Below are 17,743 nucleotides of genomic sequence, written 5' to 3'. Positions count from 1 at the left end.
GGCTGGCATCCCTCACCCCCTCCCGCGAATCAAGTAAAACAGGCGGCAAAGCTCTGGGGACTGCTTTTATGGGGGTGACCTGACAGAGGGCATGATCCGTACAAAACCGGGAACAATACATACATATATATATTATATACAGAGACGCAGTCCTGCAAAAGGCGGAGCTAAGGTGGCCCTCGGCTGGAGAAACCGGAAGCCCCCCAACAGCCCCGCCCCTGGCCCCGCCCCCTCCGTCTGCTGAGGCCGAGGAGGTGAATTGCACGGGCCCAGGCACTGAGACAGCCAGCTCTTTCAGGGGGTAGGCGCACATCTTGGGGGGCAGGAAGAGATTGCTGAGAAATACTGATCGATGGCATGGCCTATTTACAGGGGACGAGGGGAAGCCAAAACGGATGGTACAGGGGTTGTTTTTTTAAAAAAGAACAAAAACCCAGGCTGAGGCAGGGGCATGAGGAAGAGGCAAAAATGAGATGGTTTCTGAAAGGGGAGGGGACCTGGGGTAGGGGTCTCACCTCCCTTGGTCCAAGCCCCGATTTGGGGTTAAAGTGGGGAAACAGAGTCAATTTCACTTAGAAAGCAGGCTGCCAGCAGCGCAGCCCTGGTCTCCAAAAAGAAGAAAAGTAGTAAAATTTTGCCCTCCAGTCAAAACACTGGAAAACTGTAGGTGTGGGTAGGGTGAAGCTGAATCTCTGTGATGTTAGTACAAGGCTTCCAGGTGTGGCCCTGCACAGGGCAGGACGGGACTTGGCTCTCCAGTAAGAAATGTTCCCCTTGCCTAAAACCAGGCCCTCTTAACTGACCTCCCTTGCATTGCCAGGCTTGGCCAGGACACCTGGACCCCAAAGAGGCCGCAGAACGGTTCCAGGAGGAGGTTATGGCTATTTGGCACCTGGGGGAAGGGAGGCACAAGGAGAAATTGAGGGCTGCTGCCCCAGGAGAAAGGGGAGCTGGACACCACATGTCCTGTACTCTCCCCTTTTCATGAAGGATACATGAGAAATCAGTGCAGGGTCAGGCCCAGCCTCCAGGCTCTGAGTGGACTCTATCCCTCCTGGGAGGGTGGACAAGGATGGGAGGAGGTGTGGAGACAACCCTTCCCAGCAGGAGGATAAGAATGCAACAGAACAGCACAATGATAGGGGAGGAGGGAAGGGCCAAGACGGTAGAATCTCAAGTCAAGAGGCCCAGGGACCACCTAGGAGCTCCATGATCAGGAGGCAGCCTCCAGGTGGTGAGATGCTGGGAGAGCCCCCAGCCCCGTTCCAGTCCAAAGACAAAGGCTGGAGGTTGTAAAGTCTGGCAGTTTGGTCTGCAGGCCCTTGTGTCCATCCACCACCCAGGCCAGCCCTTGGCATTCCACGGCCTCTGTGCCTCAGCCCCATGGGCAAGGAGGCCATCCTTCCAGCCACCTGTCTGCCTGGGCCACCTTAAGGGGCCTATATGATGTGGGCCCTCTGGTCCCTGAAGCTGGGTGAGGTGGGGTGGAGGCGTAGGGGAGTCGGGGCACCTGTCCCCAGGCTGATAGGGGGCGGGGTCAAGTATTGAGGACAGGGGAGGGAGGACAGTGGGAGGGGATTAATTATTGTCCGGTTAAGGAATGATTCCTGTTAAGTAGAATTGGAATTCCTCAGTGTTTGCAGGTTTCCTTCCAGTTCTGAGATCTGAAAAAAAGGGGGAGATGGCGTCAGGACTGAGCACTGGACTTGGGCCCTGCCCCACCTGTCCCCCGTGCTGTGGACACGACCTTGAGCTCCCAGCCACGACTCCTCTCCCTCCAGGATCCACAGGGTGACTGACCTGCTGCTCCCTCCTGTCCCTGGGACATCCCGGGCCTACCTTGTCCAGGAGCTTGTCCATCTCCTCCTTCCTTGCCAGCTCTGACTCCTCCAGAACCCGGCGCTGTGCTGTCTCCTTTTTCAGAAACTCAATCTCCCTGGGGATCAGCGGGAGACAGACAGTGGATAAGGGTGTGTGGTCTGGCTTCCATTCAGAGTCTCAGGGTCTTCAGCCCCGTCCTTGGCTTCACCTGGGCAGCTCTTGCTCACTCCTTGTTCTCAGGTCTGGAGATCCCCAGCCTTCCCAAAGCCTCTGGGGCCTGGCTTGTTGGCTCTGGCACCCAGTCATTATGAACCCAGGCACCCCCCCCACAATAGGACCCTCCAACTTCTGTGCTCCTGGCCCCCCTACTTGGCTAGGGTGGGGAGGGAAGGCCACCACAGGCCTCTCCATTCTCCTGAGGTCCAGGGCTCCCAGCCCCCACACGTACTTCTGCTGGTAGTCTTTGATGAGGCGCTTGGCCTTGCTGTATTTGCGCTCCAAGGCCTGGTACTGGGCCTGGGTCTCCCGCAGGTGCTCGTCCACAGCCTGGCACAGGCTCTGGGCCTCACCCCAGTAGCCCTCCAGTTTTTCCATGCGTTCCTTGTTCTCCTCCACGCTCTGCTCCAGCTGGGCCTTCTCCACCCGCCACCGCCCCTTCTCCTGCTCCAGGCTCTGCAGCTGAGAGGAAGGAACAGCCCTGGGTTGGTGGGGATGACAGTCTCTGGATGATTCCTGCAGATATGGAGCCCACTGCCCCCCAACAGCTGCCTCTCCTTGGCTGGGTCTGAGAACCGAAACCGGAGAGGGAGGGAGGGAGGACCCCATCTGTCCCAGCCAGGAGCCCTAACACGTGCTACACTCCCAGCAGGTAGGCCGCCCGGGTTCATCACTGTCTCCGTGACTTGGAGTAAGGCCACTTCTGTCTTAAGCTGTACTCCTCCCATCTGTAAAGTGGGACTGATTCCTGCCTTTCCAAGCTCACAGAGGCTACACAGTGTGATGGTATATGGGTGAGAACAGGGCACCATTGCCCTCTGTTCCTCTCTGTAGCCCTGGCTTCTGGGGCTTCCTAAATGTCCTGGCTGCTCGCCCAGTGCCCCTGCCACCCCAGTGCAGAGCTCCTAGCTCCACAGCCCAGTCACAGGGCCTCTGTTCCCTCTGTACTCACTTTCTTCACCACCTCTGTGCACTGAGCCCCAAATCTCCAGCCCAACTTTACTTCGGGCTCCTCAGAGGCACCATGCCCCAAACTTGGCCCCACCCACACAAACTTATTCCTCCTTTTCTGACTAGCCCACCTCTCTCCAAAGGTGCCATCATCTCACTGCCACCCCAGTGCTGAGCTTCAAGCCCCTGACTGACTCTCCAACCTTGCTGGCTACAAACACCCCTTGCCCTCTGCGTCCCAGCCACACAGGCCTTCCTGCACATCCCTGGACCTGCTACATTCCCTCTTGCTGCAGGGCTTCGTCTCACTATTCCCTGTGCCTGGAATGTTCCCATCTACCCTCCCACTGCCTCTATTCCCACTAGCTCAGCCTTCAGCTGAGCTCAGTATATCGCTTCCTCAGAAGTCTTCTGCGATTCTCTCTGACAGCACAGCCCCCCGCCCACATTCCAGCTTCATCAGGTTCCACCAGCTCTAGTTCAGCGACTCTGTCCTCTCCTATAAAGCCTGTGTCAGCTTCTATGTACAAATGTTGGTGTGCAAACTCTAAGCCACACAGGGCAAGGATCAAGTCTGCTTTTGCCCATCACATGAATTGATGGTGCCACACACTTAGAAAGAAAGTGAAAGCTGCTCAGTCGTGTCTGACTCTCTGCGACCCCATGGACTGTAGCCTGCCAGGTTACGCCTGCCTGTAGCCTCAGGCAAGAATACTAGAGTGGTAGCCATTCCCTTCTCCAGGGGATCTTCCCAACCCAGGGATTGAACCCAGGTCTCCCACACTGCAGGCAGATTCTTTTACCATCTAAGCCACCAGGGAAGCCCAAAGGTGTTTATAAATTAAAAGACCTTTGACTTGTTCCTCCCCTTCATGCTCTGCACCTACTCTAAGAACATGAACGGTCACCTCCACCTGGGAAATGCAACTCAAATCCGTCCTTCCTATACATCCCATCTGCCTGTGCCCTGGGTAGCCCTGCCCATACCTGCCAGGGCACCACTTGGGCCTTTAGCTGGTTCACCAGTCTCCAAGTCCTGCTCACCCTCATGCCCCCCACTTTGGGGATAGTGACCTTCCTTCTCATATGGCCACAGGATCCAGGCCGGAGTCCTCAGTGGGGAGTCAGGATACTGCTACAGCCCATCCTGGCAATCCAGTTCTACCTTCCACTCCCCACCCCGGAAACGGCTGCCATATCCCGCAGGTCTCTTTCCAAAGCCAGCCTCCAAGCTCACGTTTGTCTCCCTACCAGGAATGCCCTTCCTCTGCCTCAGTCACCTAAACCCTGACTTCCCTCTGGGGCTCAGCTTCGCACTCTCCTGTCTCCAGGCGTTGGTCTAAGCCCACATATGGGAATGCACCTGTGTGTACCTGGGCACACAATGTCTGCAAGACCCCTGTGCGCCTCTGCCTCTCCCTGCCACACTGGAAGCCCCATGGGCATTGGGACTGCTAATATCCAGGCCCAGTAGGGGCCCAGGACAGACTGTGTTTCAGAAGTCTGTGTATCTATGCCTGTAAAGGTGCTGGCACCCAGGATGCTTGTGCGGGTGTCTGTATGTGACATCTCTGTGAGAATGTGCATGTTCCATGAAACGTCCTATATCTCACAGTAGACAGACACGTAAGCAGACGGACACAAGTCTTGCTTGTGAAGCATGGGTCCACTGTCCTCATGTTATGTCTAAGCAGAGTGGGTGTCTCTAGGTGTCTGGGTCTGTGGGTACCGTGTACCTGAGATCTGGGCTGGTGTTTGGATCTCTGGGGTTTGCATTTAGGCTAGGCTAAATGCTAGGCTTGTATGTAGAGGACATGTGTGGGACTGCGTGAACGTGAAGACATCCACGTTCAGCTATTAGAGGGCTGACAGCTAATAGCCCAACTTTTTATTAAGCAACTATTATGTGTCAGGACTGTACTAAAGACCTTACATGTATTACTCTATTTTATCCTCACAATGGTCCTATGGTCCTGGCACTATTATCAAACCATTTTATGGAGAATGAGGCCTGGAGCAGCAAGTGAGTGGTGGAGAGACGGTCTAGAGCTTGAGCTCTCAACACTGCCCTCCCTCACTTCAGAGCAGCTTGTTTTCCATGCGCCTGTGGGTGGTGGATAAGGGTCACCATGTGCAGCTGTGAGGGTGGAAGACTGTCCCCCCAGCCCACGCCCTCAGCCTCTCCCACTTCCCGCCACGCTCACCTTTCTCTTCAGCTGCTGGATCTCTGCCTCAGTCACAGCGTGCTTAATCTGGAGCTGTGGGGGCAAGGGCACAGACCCTCAGCTCTGGTGGGGCAGGCAGTGCTGCAGCACTGAGTACTAGCCTGCCCTCGCCCTCCACCGGCCCAGGGACCCCGCTGCGCACCTCCTTGAACTTGTGCACCAGCTTCTCGGGCTCCATGTCCACAGGGGACAGGGCGTCCTCATTCTCTGCCAGCTCGAACACCTCGATGGCCATCTCGCCCCCTGGGAACGTGGGGCTCAGCTCCTCATCCTCATCGGTGGCATACTCTCCCGTCTGTGAAGGGCAACGGGCGGCTGTGTCCCCTGCCCACGCCAGCCTCCCTCAGCCCTGAAGACTAGGGCTGAGACCAGCAGGAGCTGGTCCATGGCAGACTGGGAGGGACCCAGGGGTGTGGTTCATGATCTCCTCCATCAGCCAGGGGCCCACACCAGGGGCGTGGTTTGCAACTTCCGGAGAACCTCCTGAAGGCAGGAGTTATCCCCAAAAAGACTAAGACCCCTGAAGAAACAGCCTTTACTTTCCCCTCCTCACGCATCAGGTCCCCTGAGGTCTAGAGGTGTCTCCTTCCTCAGACTAGCTCCCCTCAGAGTGGCAGCTCTTAGAGGGAACTATGTTTTCTTTGTAGGACCAGGAAGGCTCTCTGAAGACAGAAGGTGTGACTCCTCCATCAGACTAGAGATTCTTTAAGGGAAGGATCTGCATTTCCTCTCAGATTAGGGGCTCCCCCAGGATAGGAGTGGTGCTCTGGGGTTCTTTACGAGGTCTGGGAAAGTGGCAGAGGCAGGGGACAGCTGTAATGCTCCATCAGGCCACCAGGGGACGATGACGCTCCCAGCCAAGCGGAGTCCCTACCTCCTCGTCATCCTCGCCGTACTGGGCGTATCTCTGCTCCATCATCTCCCGCTGCCATCGCTCCTGTTCCAGGGTCTGCTGAATTAGCTGGGCCACCTCACTCTGCTCACCGGGCCGCTCCCGGCCAATCATAAACCTGCAGGGGCACCAGCATTGTCTCCTTTTTCTCTGTCCTTAGCTGGAAATGCCACCATCCTCCCCATTGGTACTCCCCTCTCAATACCCAAGTCCTCCCAGGGGAGGTGAAATGAGAGGGCTGAGTCCAGAGACTGCAGAGTGTTAATAATGAATGGGGGAACAGAGGGCCCTTATTGGGTTTCTTTCCCAGGAGTAGCAGAGACTCATCAGCCCTCCTGGCCAGTTTGGCGGATGGGGAAGACGTCAACCAAACTTCAGGCTAGGCTGTAGGGGACATGAGGTCAGGAGGAGCCAGTGTAGGAGCTCTTCTCTCACCACATGGGAAAAAATGAGGCAGGGGACTGGCAAAGCTGAGCCTGGAGCTGTGGAGGGGTGTCTTATATACTCTCCAAGTCCTTGAGCTTCAGGAAGGGGCGGGATGATGGCAACTGGAGATTAGGATGGAAAGGAAATCGTGGAACTTCCAGGCACCAGCCCCTCCTCTCCATGGCCACCCACATCCTGTTTCTCTCTACCACCCTCTCCTGGGGGCAGTGCCCCTTTTGGAGGGGGCAGGGAGTGGTCCCTGAACGTTATGCCAGAGATGGACATAGGGAGCCTCTAATCCCACCTCTTCAGTTGGCAGACCCAAGGAGGGGAGTCCTCACAGACTATACCAGGCTAGAGGGAGGGAGGGATAAACCCCAATCTGGAAGGCATCCTTAAGTGAGTGAGTCAGGACAGACGGGGGACAGACGATGACCAAGAGGCCAGTCTGGAGGCACGGTGGACAACAGGCCTGAAGCCTGAGTGCTGGTGGCCAGCAGTGGTCAGGGGCTGGAGAGGTGAAGGGAGGCGGGGAAAGGGATAAGCACACAGCAATTCCTTTCCACAGTGGAACCGTCTTTGTAAGTTGGGCCACAGAGGATCTTAACTGGGTGTGGGCAGGTGGGCAAAGCGGCCAGATGAGGGCTGAGCCTCCTATCTGCTCCCACTCCCCACCGCCCCCACCCTCCTGGGCCTCACCGCACGCGGCCCTTGGTATTCCGGAGCACGGAGGCTGCAAAGCTCTGGGTCACTCCCACCAGACTCGTTCCATCCACCTCCACCAGGAGATCGTTCACCTGGATCCTGGGGACGGGCGAGGGGGAGGCAGGTGACATTGGTTAGCGGATCCCAAGGGGAACTCTGGAGCTGGGGTAGACATGGCCCCCTTCCCATCAGAAACTCAAGGCTCAGTCCCCACAGGAACCTGGTACTTTGTCTACCTGCATAAGATGCATGAGGCCGGAGGATCAGGTATCAGCCAGGCCCGTGGGCAGTGAGACCCAGGCAAGCACAGCCGACACGGGCATCCGGAACCAGGCATCCGGAACCAGGAAAGGTGGCAAGCACACTTCCCAAGACAATCACACACTAGTCCCTTCCTCTACCATTCGACAGACCAGCGTGACATCCACAGAGTTCATCATGGCCATGCACACCAGCTAGGGCCTCTAGCACACACGTGACATGCAGCCAGCTCTCTTACACACCCATCCTGCACAGACCGGAGCCCATAGATTTCTTCCAAATGCCCGAGATCTGTGTTCGCTACTGTCCCACAGGGTTAGTCCCCCCACCACTCGTGAAGTCCCCAGTACGCTCCAGCTGTGGCGCTGGAAGCCCTGCTCCCCACACAAGGAAAGATGGGCGAGGCCCAGCCTGACCGCAAGGGGGACGAAAGCATGGGAGGGACACTCCATCCTCCACTCCCACCTCCCCTCAGAGTGCCAGGCCTCCTCGCAGGGCTCCCACACAGAAATGGAGGAAATGGTCTACTGTAAACAGTTCGCCCCCACCACCCATCCCACATGGGGACACCCTCGCATGCACACACACTCCCCAACTGGCCAACAGGCAACCATGGGAAAGGCTCTGGGAAGTTCAAATGAAGGAGTAAGTAAAAGAGCAGGGGTGGTCACCTTCCTTTTTCTGCTCACTCCCACCCCTGCCTGCCATGCCACCTGGGCTGCAGCAGACAGAAGCTTCCTGAATGAGGCAACTCCACCTCTAGTAGCATGACCCCAGTCCTCACAGGAACAAACAGTCACCTCTGTCACATGCAGGGGTCTGGGCTTAGAGGGAGCTGAAGGCACCCTGATATCAACCTTTAACTTACAACCTGGGGGTGCCCTACAGCCATTCCCACTCTCCCTCTGCAATTTACACACAGTGGGGAGGCCCCAGAGGGCTTACTGGGCTGCCCAGAACTCCAGGGGCTCTTTCCTGAGCCCTCTGACCCACAGAACTCACACCTTCCAGCCTCAGGGGCCAAACATAAGCACATAGGCAAGGAGCAGCCTCCTCCCCAGCCTGCCGCGACGGGCTCTTCTAACCTCCTAAGACACCTGAATCCCCTGTGGTCTCTAGCTCCAGCCATACCTGCCTGCTCTCAGTGCCCTGCCTGGGACACTTTGCACACCCCACTCCTGCTCATGCTTTAGGTCTCAACTCCAGTGTCACTTCCTCCAGGAAGACTTCCCTGAAACCCAAAGAGGTCAAGCCCTCCTGACTTAGGCTTCAGTGCCACCCTGTACTTTTGTCCATTTTCCCATTTTCTGCGTGCCCTCTTGAATGTCCATCTGCCTTACTACACTACATGCTTCTTAAGGGCAAGGCCCTCATCACTGACCCCCAGGGCCTGGCACCAGCCAACAGTGTCACAGGCTCGATATTTCCTAAATGAAAAAGACAGCTCAATGTGTACTCTACTAGGCACAGAGCCTCCGCACCCACGCTCTCCTCACCATGGCCCGAAACACAACACCTACGCAGCATGCAAGTGCCATGAAGCCAGGGGCCCTGTGTGTGCTGTTCACTGCTCCCTTGGAGAGTGGACCAGCAACAGGCACAGTGGTCTCCACGAGTGTCTGAGCCCCGTGTGCCCCACTCAGCCACCCACCCCACAGATGATGGCTGATAAAGGAGGGGAGGCGGTACCTGCCGTCCCGATGGGCCGCACCGCCCTCAGTCACGGTCTTGACGAAGATGCCCAGCTTCTCAAGGCCCATGTCCGCCCCGGCCCCCATGCCAATGATGCTGATGCCCAGGCCCTCGGAGTCTGTGAAGCAGAGGGTGATGAGAAGCCAGTAGGGGGACAGGATGGGTTGAGGCTTTGCAGGGGCCAGAGTGAGAGACCCATCCCCAACCCTCACAGTGGGGCATGGCCTCACCTCAAGATGCAGTCTCCATGCTGAGGGGGTGTCCCACATCTGGTTCTGCCACTCCCTCTTTGCCAAGCCAACTAGGATGCTCTAGGGTCACTGTCTGCCCTCTGCCCCGTCCAAAGAACTGATGGGCAGCAGGGTGTGCTGATGAGGAGTGTGGTGGCCACGGGGGCCGGTGGGAGAGCCGCGAGGGGGCTGATCCTCCCCCTCCCTCAACAGCCTCATCCCTGCTCACAGCCTCAGTGACTCAGGACCACCTGCTTTTCTCTCCCGCAAGACCCACTCCTCTCTCCACAGCTGCCCCTGTCGGTCTCACAGGCCTCTGACATCTGAACGAGATCTTCCCCCACAAATAGGCTTTTCCAGCCTGCCCCCCTTCATGGGGCCTGGGAGTCACCTGGATTCCTCCCTCCCCCTGCAGCCTCTATGGAAGCCAAGTAACCCCCGAATCCTGTCAATCCCACCTTCCAAGAATCCCTCAAGTCCACCCCGCTTCCCACACGGCCATCACTGTGTCCACACTACAGGGGCCCCTCTCCAACCACGTACAACCCTTTTCCCCACAGCACAGCTTGGAACAGTCTCTCTAGAACATCTTTCTCACACCTTGTAAGGCTGCATGCACAGCCTTCTCCCCCACCCTCCGAATCTACCAGGTCTCTCTCCTCTTTTCCGCAGACTCCCCTCATCTCCTCTTCAGAGTTCAACTCAAGCGTCTCTTTCCCTGGGGATCCCCCAGGTCTGGTCAGGTCTCCTGCTAAATGCTTTTATAGTGGCCACTCCTTCTCTTCCCGGCACCCTCACTGTGCAAAGGACGCACTTAGGCGTGACCATTCCAGCCATGCCTGCCCTCTCCCGCTCCATCGCTCTCCCATCGTGGCGTGGCCCACAGAGCCCAGGACCCAGCGCACAGTGCTCCTGCGGGGCCTGACGGCTGCAGAAGCACAGAGCGCCGCGGGACAGGGTGGTAGTGGGAGGGGGGCTGAGTCTGTAGGGTGCTGACTGAGGCCCAGTTAGAGGAAGCAGAACATCTCAGTGGAAGCCCTGAGGGTCCACCCAGGGCGGAAGTTGGCACAAGGCAGAGGCCCAGGTGGCCCAGCTCACCCTTCTCCAGCTCCACAGGGAACAGCTCCAACCTCTCCACCCGCTTCTCCAGCTCATACTCAGCAGAGGCTGCCATGGGATCCACGTCCTCGTTGCGACGATCGTAGTCCTCGTTGGAATAGGTGCTGAACACCTGGGGGAGAGGCTGCTTGTCAGAGGCGCCAATAGGAGGGCAAGGGCTAACCCAGTGAGGGCAGGCTGCGCCAGCCACTGCGCTCCCCTCCTGCCAGAGGCCCCCCCACCCCCAGACAGGTTGAGGTGAGGCCTTCCCCAGCCCGCGCTGATCACAGCTCAGAGTGGGGCCCTTCTAGTTCCGAGTTAGGGGGCGAGACAGAAAGGGACCCAGCCTTGCCACATCCACGCCATGACTCCTGCAGCCCTGACCACACAAGCACGGCCAGTTTAGAGGAGGAAAGGAAGGTCAATGCTGGAGAAATTGTCATACTCATGAACCCAGGTTCCCAGGTCAGAGAGAGACCAACAGACAGTCCCCATCCCAGACAAAGACGAGGGTGGACACAGACGGCAGGAGAGAGGAAGGAACACGCTGAGTAGAACAGGGGAAGAGGAGGAGGGATGAGGCGTGGAGGAGACGCTGGAGGAGGCCAGATGGGGAGGGGGAGCGGGTGTGAGACACAGGGCGGGGGAGGGGAGGAGAGAGGGGCAGAAGGGGGAAGCGGGGCACCCAGGACCCAGATAGCCTGGACTTGAAGCGGCCAGAGTGGAGGAGAATGGCAGAAGGGCCACCGGTACCCCCATGGAGAAGGGGCAGGCCCTCCTCTTGAGGGGCCCCTATGGCCCTGCCCACCTGGCCAGACCTCAATCTCCCTTCTGAACCTCAGCTCTCTGAGGTACCCCCCTTATCCCCAGGGCACTAGGAAGCCCGGGCAGAGGTCCTGGGCCCAATACCCTGCAGAAAGCAAGGAGAGCAGGTAAGTGGCAGCCTCCGACACTGTCCACAGTGAACCTGGCCTTATTATCCTCTGACCTCTGCTGGCTCAGCAGAAAGGGGAATCCCCAGCCTGACCCTCCTCCAAAGAACCGAGAAGATAGGACAAGGGCTCTGCAGGAGTGCCCAAGTCTGGGTCCAGGTGGGGTGCTCCTGGTGGGAGGTTAATGAGCACCATTTGGGGCACCATGACGTGTTCCTGCTTCACTGCCTGCAGCGACAGGTTGGCACCACTTGGAGCCAAGCGGGGGCGATGAAGGGTAGCAGCAGCTCTATCAGATGGCTGGGCCTGAGGCCTGAGCAGCTGGAGTGGGACACTGTCTCCCCCGAGGCCCCTGCCAGGGTCCCTCTCCTCCAGAAGCAGGCGCTACGGGCACCCAAGCCAGCAGCTCTTGTGTCCCAGCCTTGATTTAGTGTCACCCCTCCAAGTACCATGGCTCCCACAAGGGGGCTTCTAGCTGGGAGGGGCCTACATGGTCACTTAACTCACTGCCCTCAACTTTACAGCATCAGAGAAAAAGTGCAGACCCTTAGAGTTCTTTGTCGATAGTGCAGCAGTCAGACTGCCCTCTTGACATCTGGCCAGCAGCCCCAAGCTCCTGGGAGAAATGGCCACCTACTCCACATACCTTGCAAGATGCTAGGCCCACTGTCCAAGGTCATGGGACCTAGCCCATAGCAGGGTGGGATGAGACTGGTGGGTAGGTCACTGGGACTTTGTCCCCATTGCACATAGGTCCCAAGCCCCAGGATGGGGCTGCCATGCGCCTAGATCTGGCAAACTGGCTGTGGCCCACTTCTGCATCCGAGTCCCCTGACCCTCACCTCTGTCCCAGCAGAGAGGGTGGTAGTCGCGGTCCACCAAACTCCTCCCCACCACGAGTAAGCACATGCAATTACACACACACAGACACACACTGTGACCTCCAAAACACCCTCATAGCCTGTCCTGGGCTTTGTCCTCCCCTCTTTTCTCAGATTATTAAATCCTGCCCCCTGCAGGAAACCCAGGCCAGAGGGTCAGAGGCCTCAGACCACCATTCACACTGCCCACCTCCATGTGTCCAGCCTATCCGAGGGCCCTGGATCCAGTCCCCCTCTCCAGATAACTATCTAGAATTGAGGTTTCTGTCCTCAGCAGAAGCCTCTATATTATGGCCAACAACTTGGTCATCTGAGGGGCACAAGACCCTGGACTTAGTATCAATGCAGGGGTGGGGGCAGAGAGAGGGAAAACCTGGGTGGGGAGGAAGACATCCCCAGCAAGGTCAAAAGTCAGGCACATAAACGCAGCAGCACACACCACAGGCAAGCAACTGTCACCAGGGAGTCAGGGAGCACTGCTCCAAATCATGTGCTATTTTTTACCCAAAAATCAGGGTAAGGTGTCAAATATAGACAGTCAGAGGCTCAGGACTAAAAGACCAAACTCGACCTCTGAGGGGATCAGGCGGCTCAGAGAACTGCTTGGCGGGGCCGTGGGGGTGTCCTGACCCCCTCAGTGGTCCCCACTTGCATCCTCTGTGTCCCAAGAAACAGCCCATACTCTTCAGTTCTCTGCCTCCAGGATCCCAGCACTTCAGAAAAGGAGAGGAGAGGCAAAAAGGCTAGTGAGGTCACAGCCTGGGGGAAGGGGCTGGCCTGAGTGGGGAGTTGCACTTCCCAGGCCCCCTGGGGTGGGAGGTGAAAGAGTGTCAGAGGTTAAGATGCTGGGGCAGGTGGGAGGAAATGGGCAGCTTCAGTGTCCAGGAGTAGTTATGGAAATTTCAATCAAACAGAGGGGGGTTTGACTGGGGAGGGGTAAAGGCTGAACTTTCCTTGGCCTTGACACCCCCATGAAGCAGACTTGGACTTGGGCACAGCTGAGCTTGGGGTGGTGAGAAAAAGTCTTTAAGCTGAATGTGCCAGCCAAGAATAGAGGGTAGTGCACTGCAGGCAGATTCTTTACCATCTGAGCCACCAGGGAAGCCTCAGGAAACTGGGGGCTGGGGTTCTTCATTCTCCCAGGGATCTCTCCCAGCATTCTCCTGAGGATCTGAGGGCACTGGCATAACCCACAAACCAATCACCAATAGTGTGTGTGCCCCCCAAAAGGGAGGATCTCCTGTCCTTTCAAGGTACCCAGCGAATGAGGCAAGAGAGCTTGGTGCCTGCCAAAACCAAGAGCTAGAGCAGGAGGCTGCTGCCAGGCACCTGGGAGTTTCCCAGCCCCACCCCCTTCTCCATACCCTGCTGAAGGCCTAGCCTCCTCAAAAACCACAGAAAGTGCCTATGTAACCATGTACCCCCACCTCGGGAGCTGGCCCAGCAAAGACCCCAGGGAACAGGGCCCCCAGTCACATGGCCCCAGCTCAGCTCAACCTCAGAGACCTGCTTCCCTCTTTCACTTCTGCAAAGTTGGGGGTGAGGGCTACAGCCAGTTTGAAAGAAGGGCTGCACCTTCGTTTTGGGAAGTTTCTGGCTCCTCCACCCCCGTGTGCAGCTCTGGTGCAGGAGGAAAGCAGGGGTGTTTCTAAGCTTCTCATGCCCCTCCAATCCAGAGCGGAATAAGGACCAAAGTGGAGATGCTCTCCTGAGGTCACAGGTACACACAGACACACACACACACACCCCTTCCCACCACTTAACCCACGCCTCTGGCAGTCTCCGGAGGGAGGAGGTCTGGAAAAGGAAGGGAAAGCAGGTGTCCCAGGACCGGCGCAGGGCAGGGTGGGGCAGCAGGCAGAGGAACCCGAGGGCAGGTCAGGGCAGGCCACCTCATCTCAGGCCTAAATATCCTCCCCCTCTGACAAACAGCTGGAAGTCCCCCACGCCCCCCTCAGGGAGGTAACTTCTGGGAAGGGGGCTGGGTGACAGGGCTGACTCAGCCTGCCAAACCCGGCTGGCTGGCGAGGCGGGGGCGCCTGCGCACACTGGGCAGGGGCGGCGCGGGGGCGGGGAGGGGGTTCACTTACTTGGATGGGCGCTGTGCTGAAATGGATCTTTCGGCTCGGGGCCGGGTCCTCTTCTTCCGAGAGCCCTGGGATCTCCACGCACCCCGACTCGGGTTCGTAGGGGGGCTCCCCCTCCTCCTCTTCTTCGTCGTCCTCCTCCAGGGCACTGCCCCCAGAGTCCTCCCCCAGACCACTGTAGGCGCTCACGTCCACCAAGTCCGCCTCCGAGAAGTCCTCCTTTTTGGACTCGTCTACGTCCTCGGGGGCCACGTCCGGGGCCCGGCCATTGCCCACCCCCTTCTCAGGCACCGCCACGGTCGCCGCCTCCTCCTCGGGAGCCGCCTGAGCCTTCTGCTCCTCAGGCGCCGGGCTAGCGGTGGTTGCCAAGGCGCTGCCATTCTCCAGGGCCGCGTGGACTGTCACCTCCGCCTGGATCACCTCTGTGGGCGCTGCCTCGGCCTCCGACTCCCCGCTCTCCTCCACCTCCACCGGCTTAATCTTGCGCACCTCCCGGGGCTTGGGGGGCGGCCGGGCGGGGGCCACTCGGTGCTGCGGGGGCTGCTGCCCTCCGGGGCCGCGCTCCTTTTCGGCTGGGGCATCCCCCGACGGGGCGGGCGGCGGCGGGGGCGGCTGAAACACCCGGGACCGCTTACTGACCAGCTTCGAGTTGACCTGGGGAATCCCGGCGGCCGCGGCCCTGGGCAGCCCGGGCCCGCGGTGGAGGCCGGTCCTCGAGTCGGCCTTCTCAAAGACAGCGCTTAGCTGGCTGACCGTCGGCGACACGGCGTCGGCGTCCAGCTTGTCCAGCGCCTCGGTGCTGCCGTTGAAGCGCACCACGACGTCCAGCTTCCGGTCCTGCAGGCCGGCGCGCTCCTGCCTCAGCAGCCGCCGCGCCGCGGCCTCCTTGTCGCCGCCCGCGGCCGCGGGGACGCTCCGTTCGAACAGCTTCCGCGTCTCCTGCAGCCGGGACGGCGGGTGCGGCGGCGGCGCGGGCTGCGCGGAGGGCGCGGGCTTGGAGTCGAAGCGGCTCACGCGCTCCGATACGCTGGTGCCCAGCTTCAACAGGGCGCTATGGTCCACGTTCTCGTTCAGGCTGCTGGCCCGCGGCAGCGACAAGCGCACGCCGCGCTCGGGCGCCCGCAGGGCCTCGGTGGGGCCCGCGCCGCCGCCCGCATCGCCCGGCGCGCCTGCCGTCGTGCCCATCTGCAGGAACATACTTTTGATGCGATGGACGTTGGAGCCATATTTCTTGTGGTGGGCTGCCTTGGGTGCCTCGTCGGGCCCGGGTGCGTCGGGCGGTTTCAGAGCCTGGATGCCCGCCTCGTAGGCGCTGCGGTGCGGGGAGGCGCTCCGGAGGGGACCCCCAGGCCCCCGTGGCTCCGTCTTCATCATAGTGGGGGGAGCTGGGTTCGCATCCCAACGCTTCCCGCTCCCCCCTTCCAACAGGCGGCGGGCCAAGTCGGGACCACCACCCCCTCCCCCAGAGAAAAGGAACCCCGAAAGGCCTTTATAAAGCCTCCCCCCAAAACCAAGCTGCCCAAAACAGTTAACCTCGCTTTAAAAAAAGGAAAAAAGAAAAATCTCCGAGCGCCCTGTGTGGATCGCCTCCCCCAATCAAGCTGCCAAAGACAGCCCGCCCTTCTACCAAAGCCCGAGCGGCCTGGTATGGTCGCCCCCACCCAAATTAGAAAAGCGGCGCTCGGAGCCGGTGGGACCGCCTGCCCTGCAGCAGCGGAGGCGCCCGCTCACATCGTCCGAGGCGGTGTCAGCGGGGCTGGTAGCCCCGGCACCCCCCACCCCGGCCGGGGGCCTTGGCTCTCCAGGGGCCCGGCACCCGGGCGCCCATAGCTGCTCGGCCGGCCCGGGCCGCTCCGCCGCCGCGCCACCCTCCCTCCCTCCCTCCCCCCCGCGCCCCGAGCCTCGGTCTTTCTCTGGCTCTGCCCGAGCCGCGGCTGCCGGAGACCAAGCGGCTGCCCTTCTCGCCGCCGCCGCTGGGGGACTGGCATCTCTGGGTCCTAAAGGGATCGGATTTCCGGGACCGGAGCCTGTGAGCCCTCCCCTTCCCCTCCACCCCAATGTATACTCCTCCCCTACCGGCCCTCGCCATAGCCTTCCACTGACCCCGGAGGTTGGCCTGTTCTTCACCTCTTCCATCCCAACCTCTGACTGTAGCTTTTCACAACATATATAACCTCACCCCCCATTAAATATTAAGTAAGTGTGTTAGTCGCTCAGTCGTGTCTGACTCTGCGACCGCATGGACTGTAGCCCACCAGGCTCCTCTGTCCATGGAATTCTCCAGGCAAGGATACTGGAGTGGTTTGCCATTTCCTCCTCCAGGGAATCTTCCTGACCCAGGGATTGAACCCCGGGCTCCTGCATTGCAGGGAGATTCTTTTCCGTCTGAGCTACCAGGGAAGCCCTCCACTAAATATTGGGGGAAGGCAATCCAACCACTCAGTGGTCTCAGTGTGGCCCTCTTCTACTCTGGGTGTGGAGGGGGAATAATGAGGGAGGGACAAACGATCACTTTCTTCAAGATTCTTGGAGCTGCCTAGTTTGAACTTTTTTAAAATTCAGATTTCTGGATCCTCCCAGACTTTGTGAAGCAGAATCTCAGAGGCTGGCCTTGGAATCTGCATTTTACCAATAGGGAACCTTTGTACTTTTTAAGGTGTGAAATTTTGTGGCCCAATGTTGCTGGTCTCATGGTGGAGGAGAAAGGGGGAGAAAGGAATGGTCCTCATCACCCAGGTGGCCGCCTGAAGCTGGCTTTTGCCCTCTGGAATTCTGAAGAGGGTATGCTATCAACTGCCTGCACTGTGCCCAGGTTGGAAATAAGGGCTGGAATCCCTGTCTTCAGGGCCTTACTAGAGCACTCCTGCCTCTCAAACAGGAAGAAGGAGTTTTGGAGGAGGATTTCTGGAGGCCTGGGGCCCGAGTTTCACCAGTGAGAGCTCTAGCTTTTATCTCTCATCTAAAGGATCTGGCCACTGTGTGCAAGTGTGAACGTAGGGAGGGTGGGGGAAGGGTGGCAGTGACATCTATGTCCGCTGTCCTGGCAGCTGTTTTGATACTCCCCTCAACCCCCCATACATAACAAGGGGCCTGGGATTGCCCTGTACCCTTGCTCAGGGCCCGAGAGTGAAGTTCCACCCCCTTGGCCATGACAGATCCAGATGCGCAGCCTCTCTCCACAGATCCCAGAAAATAATGAACATTGTGGACCCTAGGACCCAGAGAACACCTCAGGCACAAAGCCTCCCCCCACTCCCAGCTGCTTCCTGCATCTCCGGCCTTCCTGCAGCCTCTGCCTCCTCCCCCTCCCTCTTCCCTTCCATCCT

General features: G+C 58.9%; 1 protein-coding gene across 1 annotated transcript; it reads right to left on the bottom strand.

The window, feature by feature from the left end:
• Positions 1-52: 52 nt before the first annotated feature.
• Positions 53-16,388, bottom strand: PPP1R9B (protein phosphatase 1 regulatory subunit 9B). The gene is made up of 10 exons (XM_088828982.1): positions 14,421-16,388; positions 10,518-10,650; positions 9,187-9,307; positions 7,231-7,335; positions 6,088-6,223; positions 5,356-5,508; positions 5,193-5,246; positions 2,270-2,499; positions 1,840-1,936; positions 53-1,664 (listed from the first exon to the last, which is right to left on the bottom strand). Exons 1-10 carry the CDS (start codon positions 15,789-15,791, stop codon positions 1,611-1,613), a joined length of 2,454 nt encoding a protein of 817 aa, XP_088685108.1. The 5' UTR covers positions 15,792-16,388; the 3' UTR covers positions 53-1,610.
• Between the last annotated feature and the right edge of the window lie 1,355 nt (positions 16,389-17,743).

Source organism: Moschus berezovskii, chromosome 20 (assembly GCF_049115385.1).
Source record: "Moschus berezovskii isolate FMDL1 chromosome 20, NW_MosBer_1.0, whole genome shotgun sequence".
In the NCBI taxonomy this organism is placed as follows: domain Eukaryota; kingdom Metazoa; phylum Chordata; class Mammalia; order Artiodactyla; family Moschidae; genus Moschus; species Moschus berezovskii.
This window is presented reverse-complemented; position numbering and strand designations above follow the sequence as displayed.

Bases quoted from the DNA above. Each gene is read 5' to 3' on its own strand.
- PPP1R9B (XM_088828982.1), bottom strand. From the start codon at position 15,791: ATGATGAAGACGGAGCCACGGGGGCCTGGGGGTCCCCTCCGGAGCGCC. The intron at 7,336-9,186 runs GTACCGCCTCCC...GCCCGTCCCCAG, and splicing joins GCGGCCCATCGGGACGGCAG to GATCCAGGTGAACGATCTCC. The intron at 5,509-6,087 runs GTAGGGACTCCG...TGCCCTTCACAG, and splicing joins ACGGCGAGGATGACGAGGAG to ACGGGAGAGTATGCCACCGA.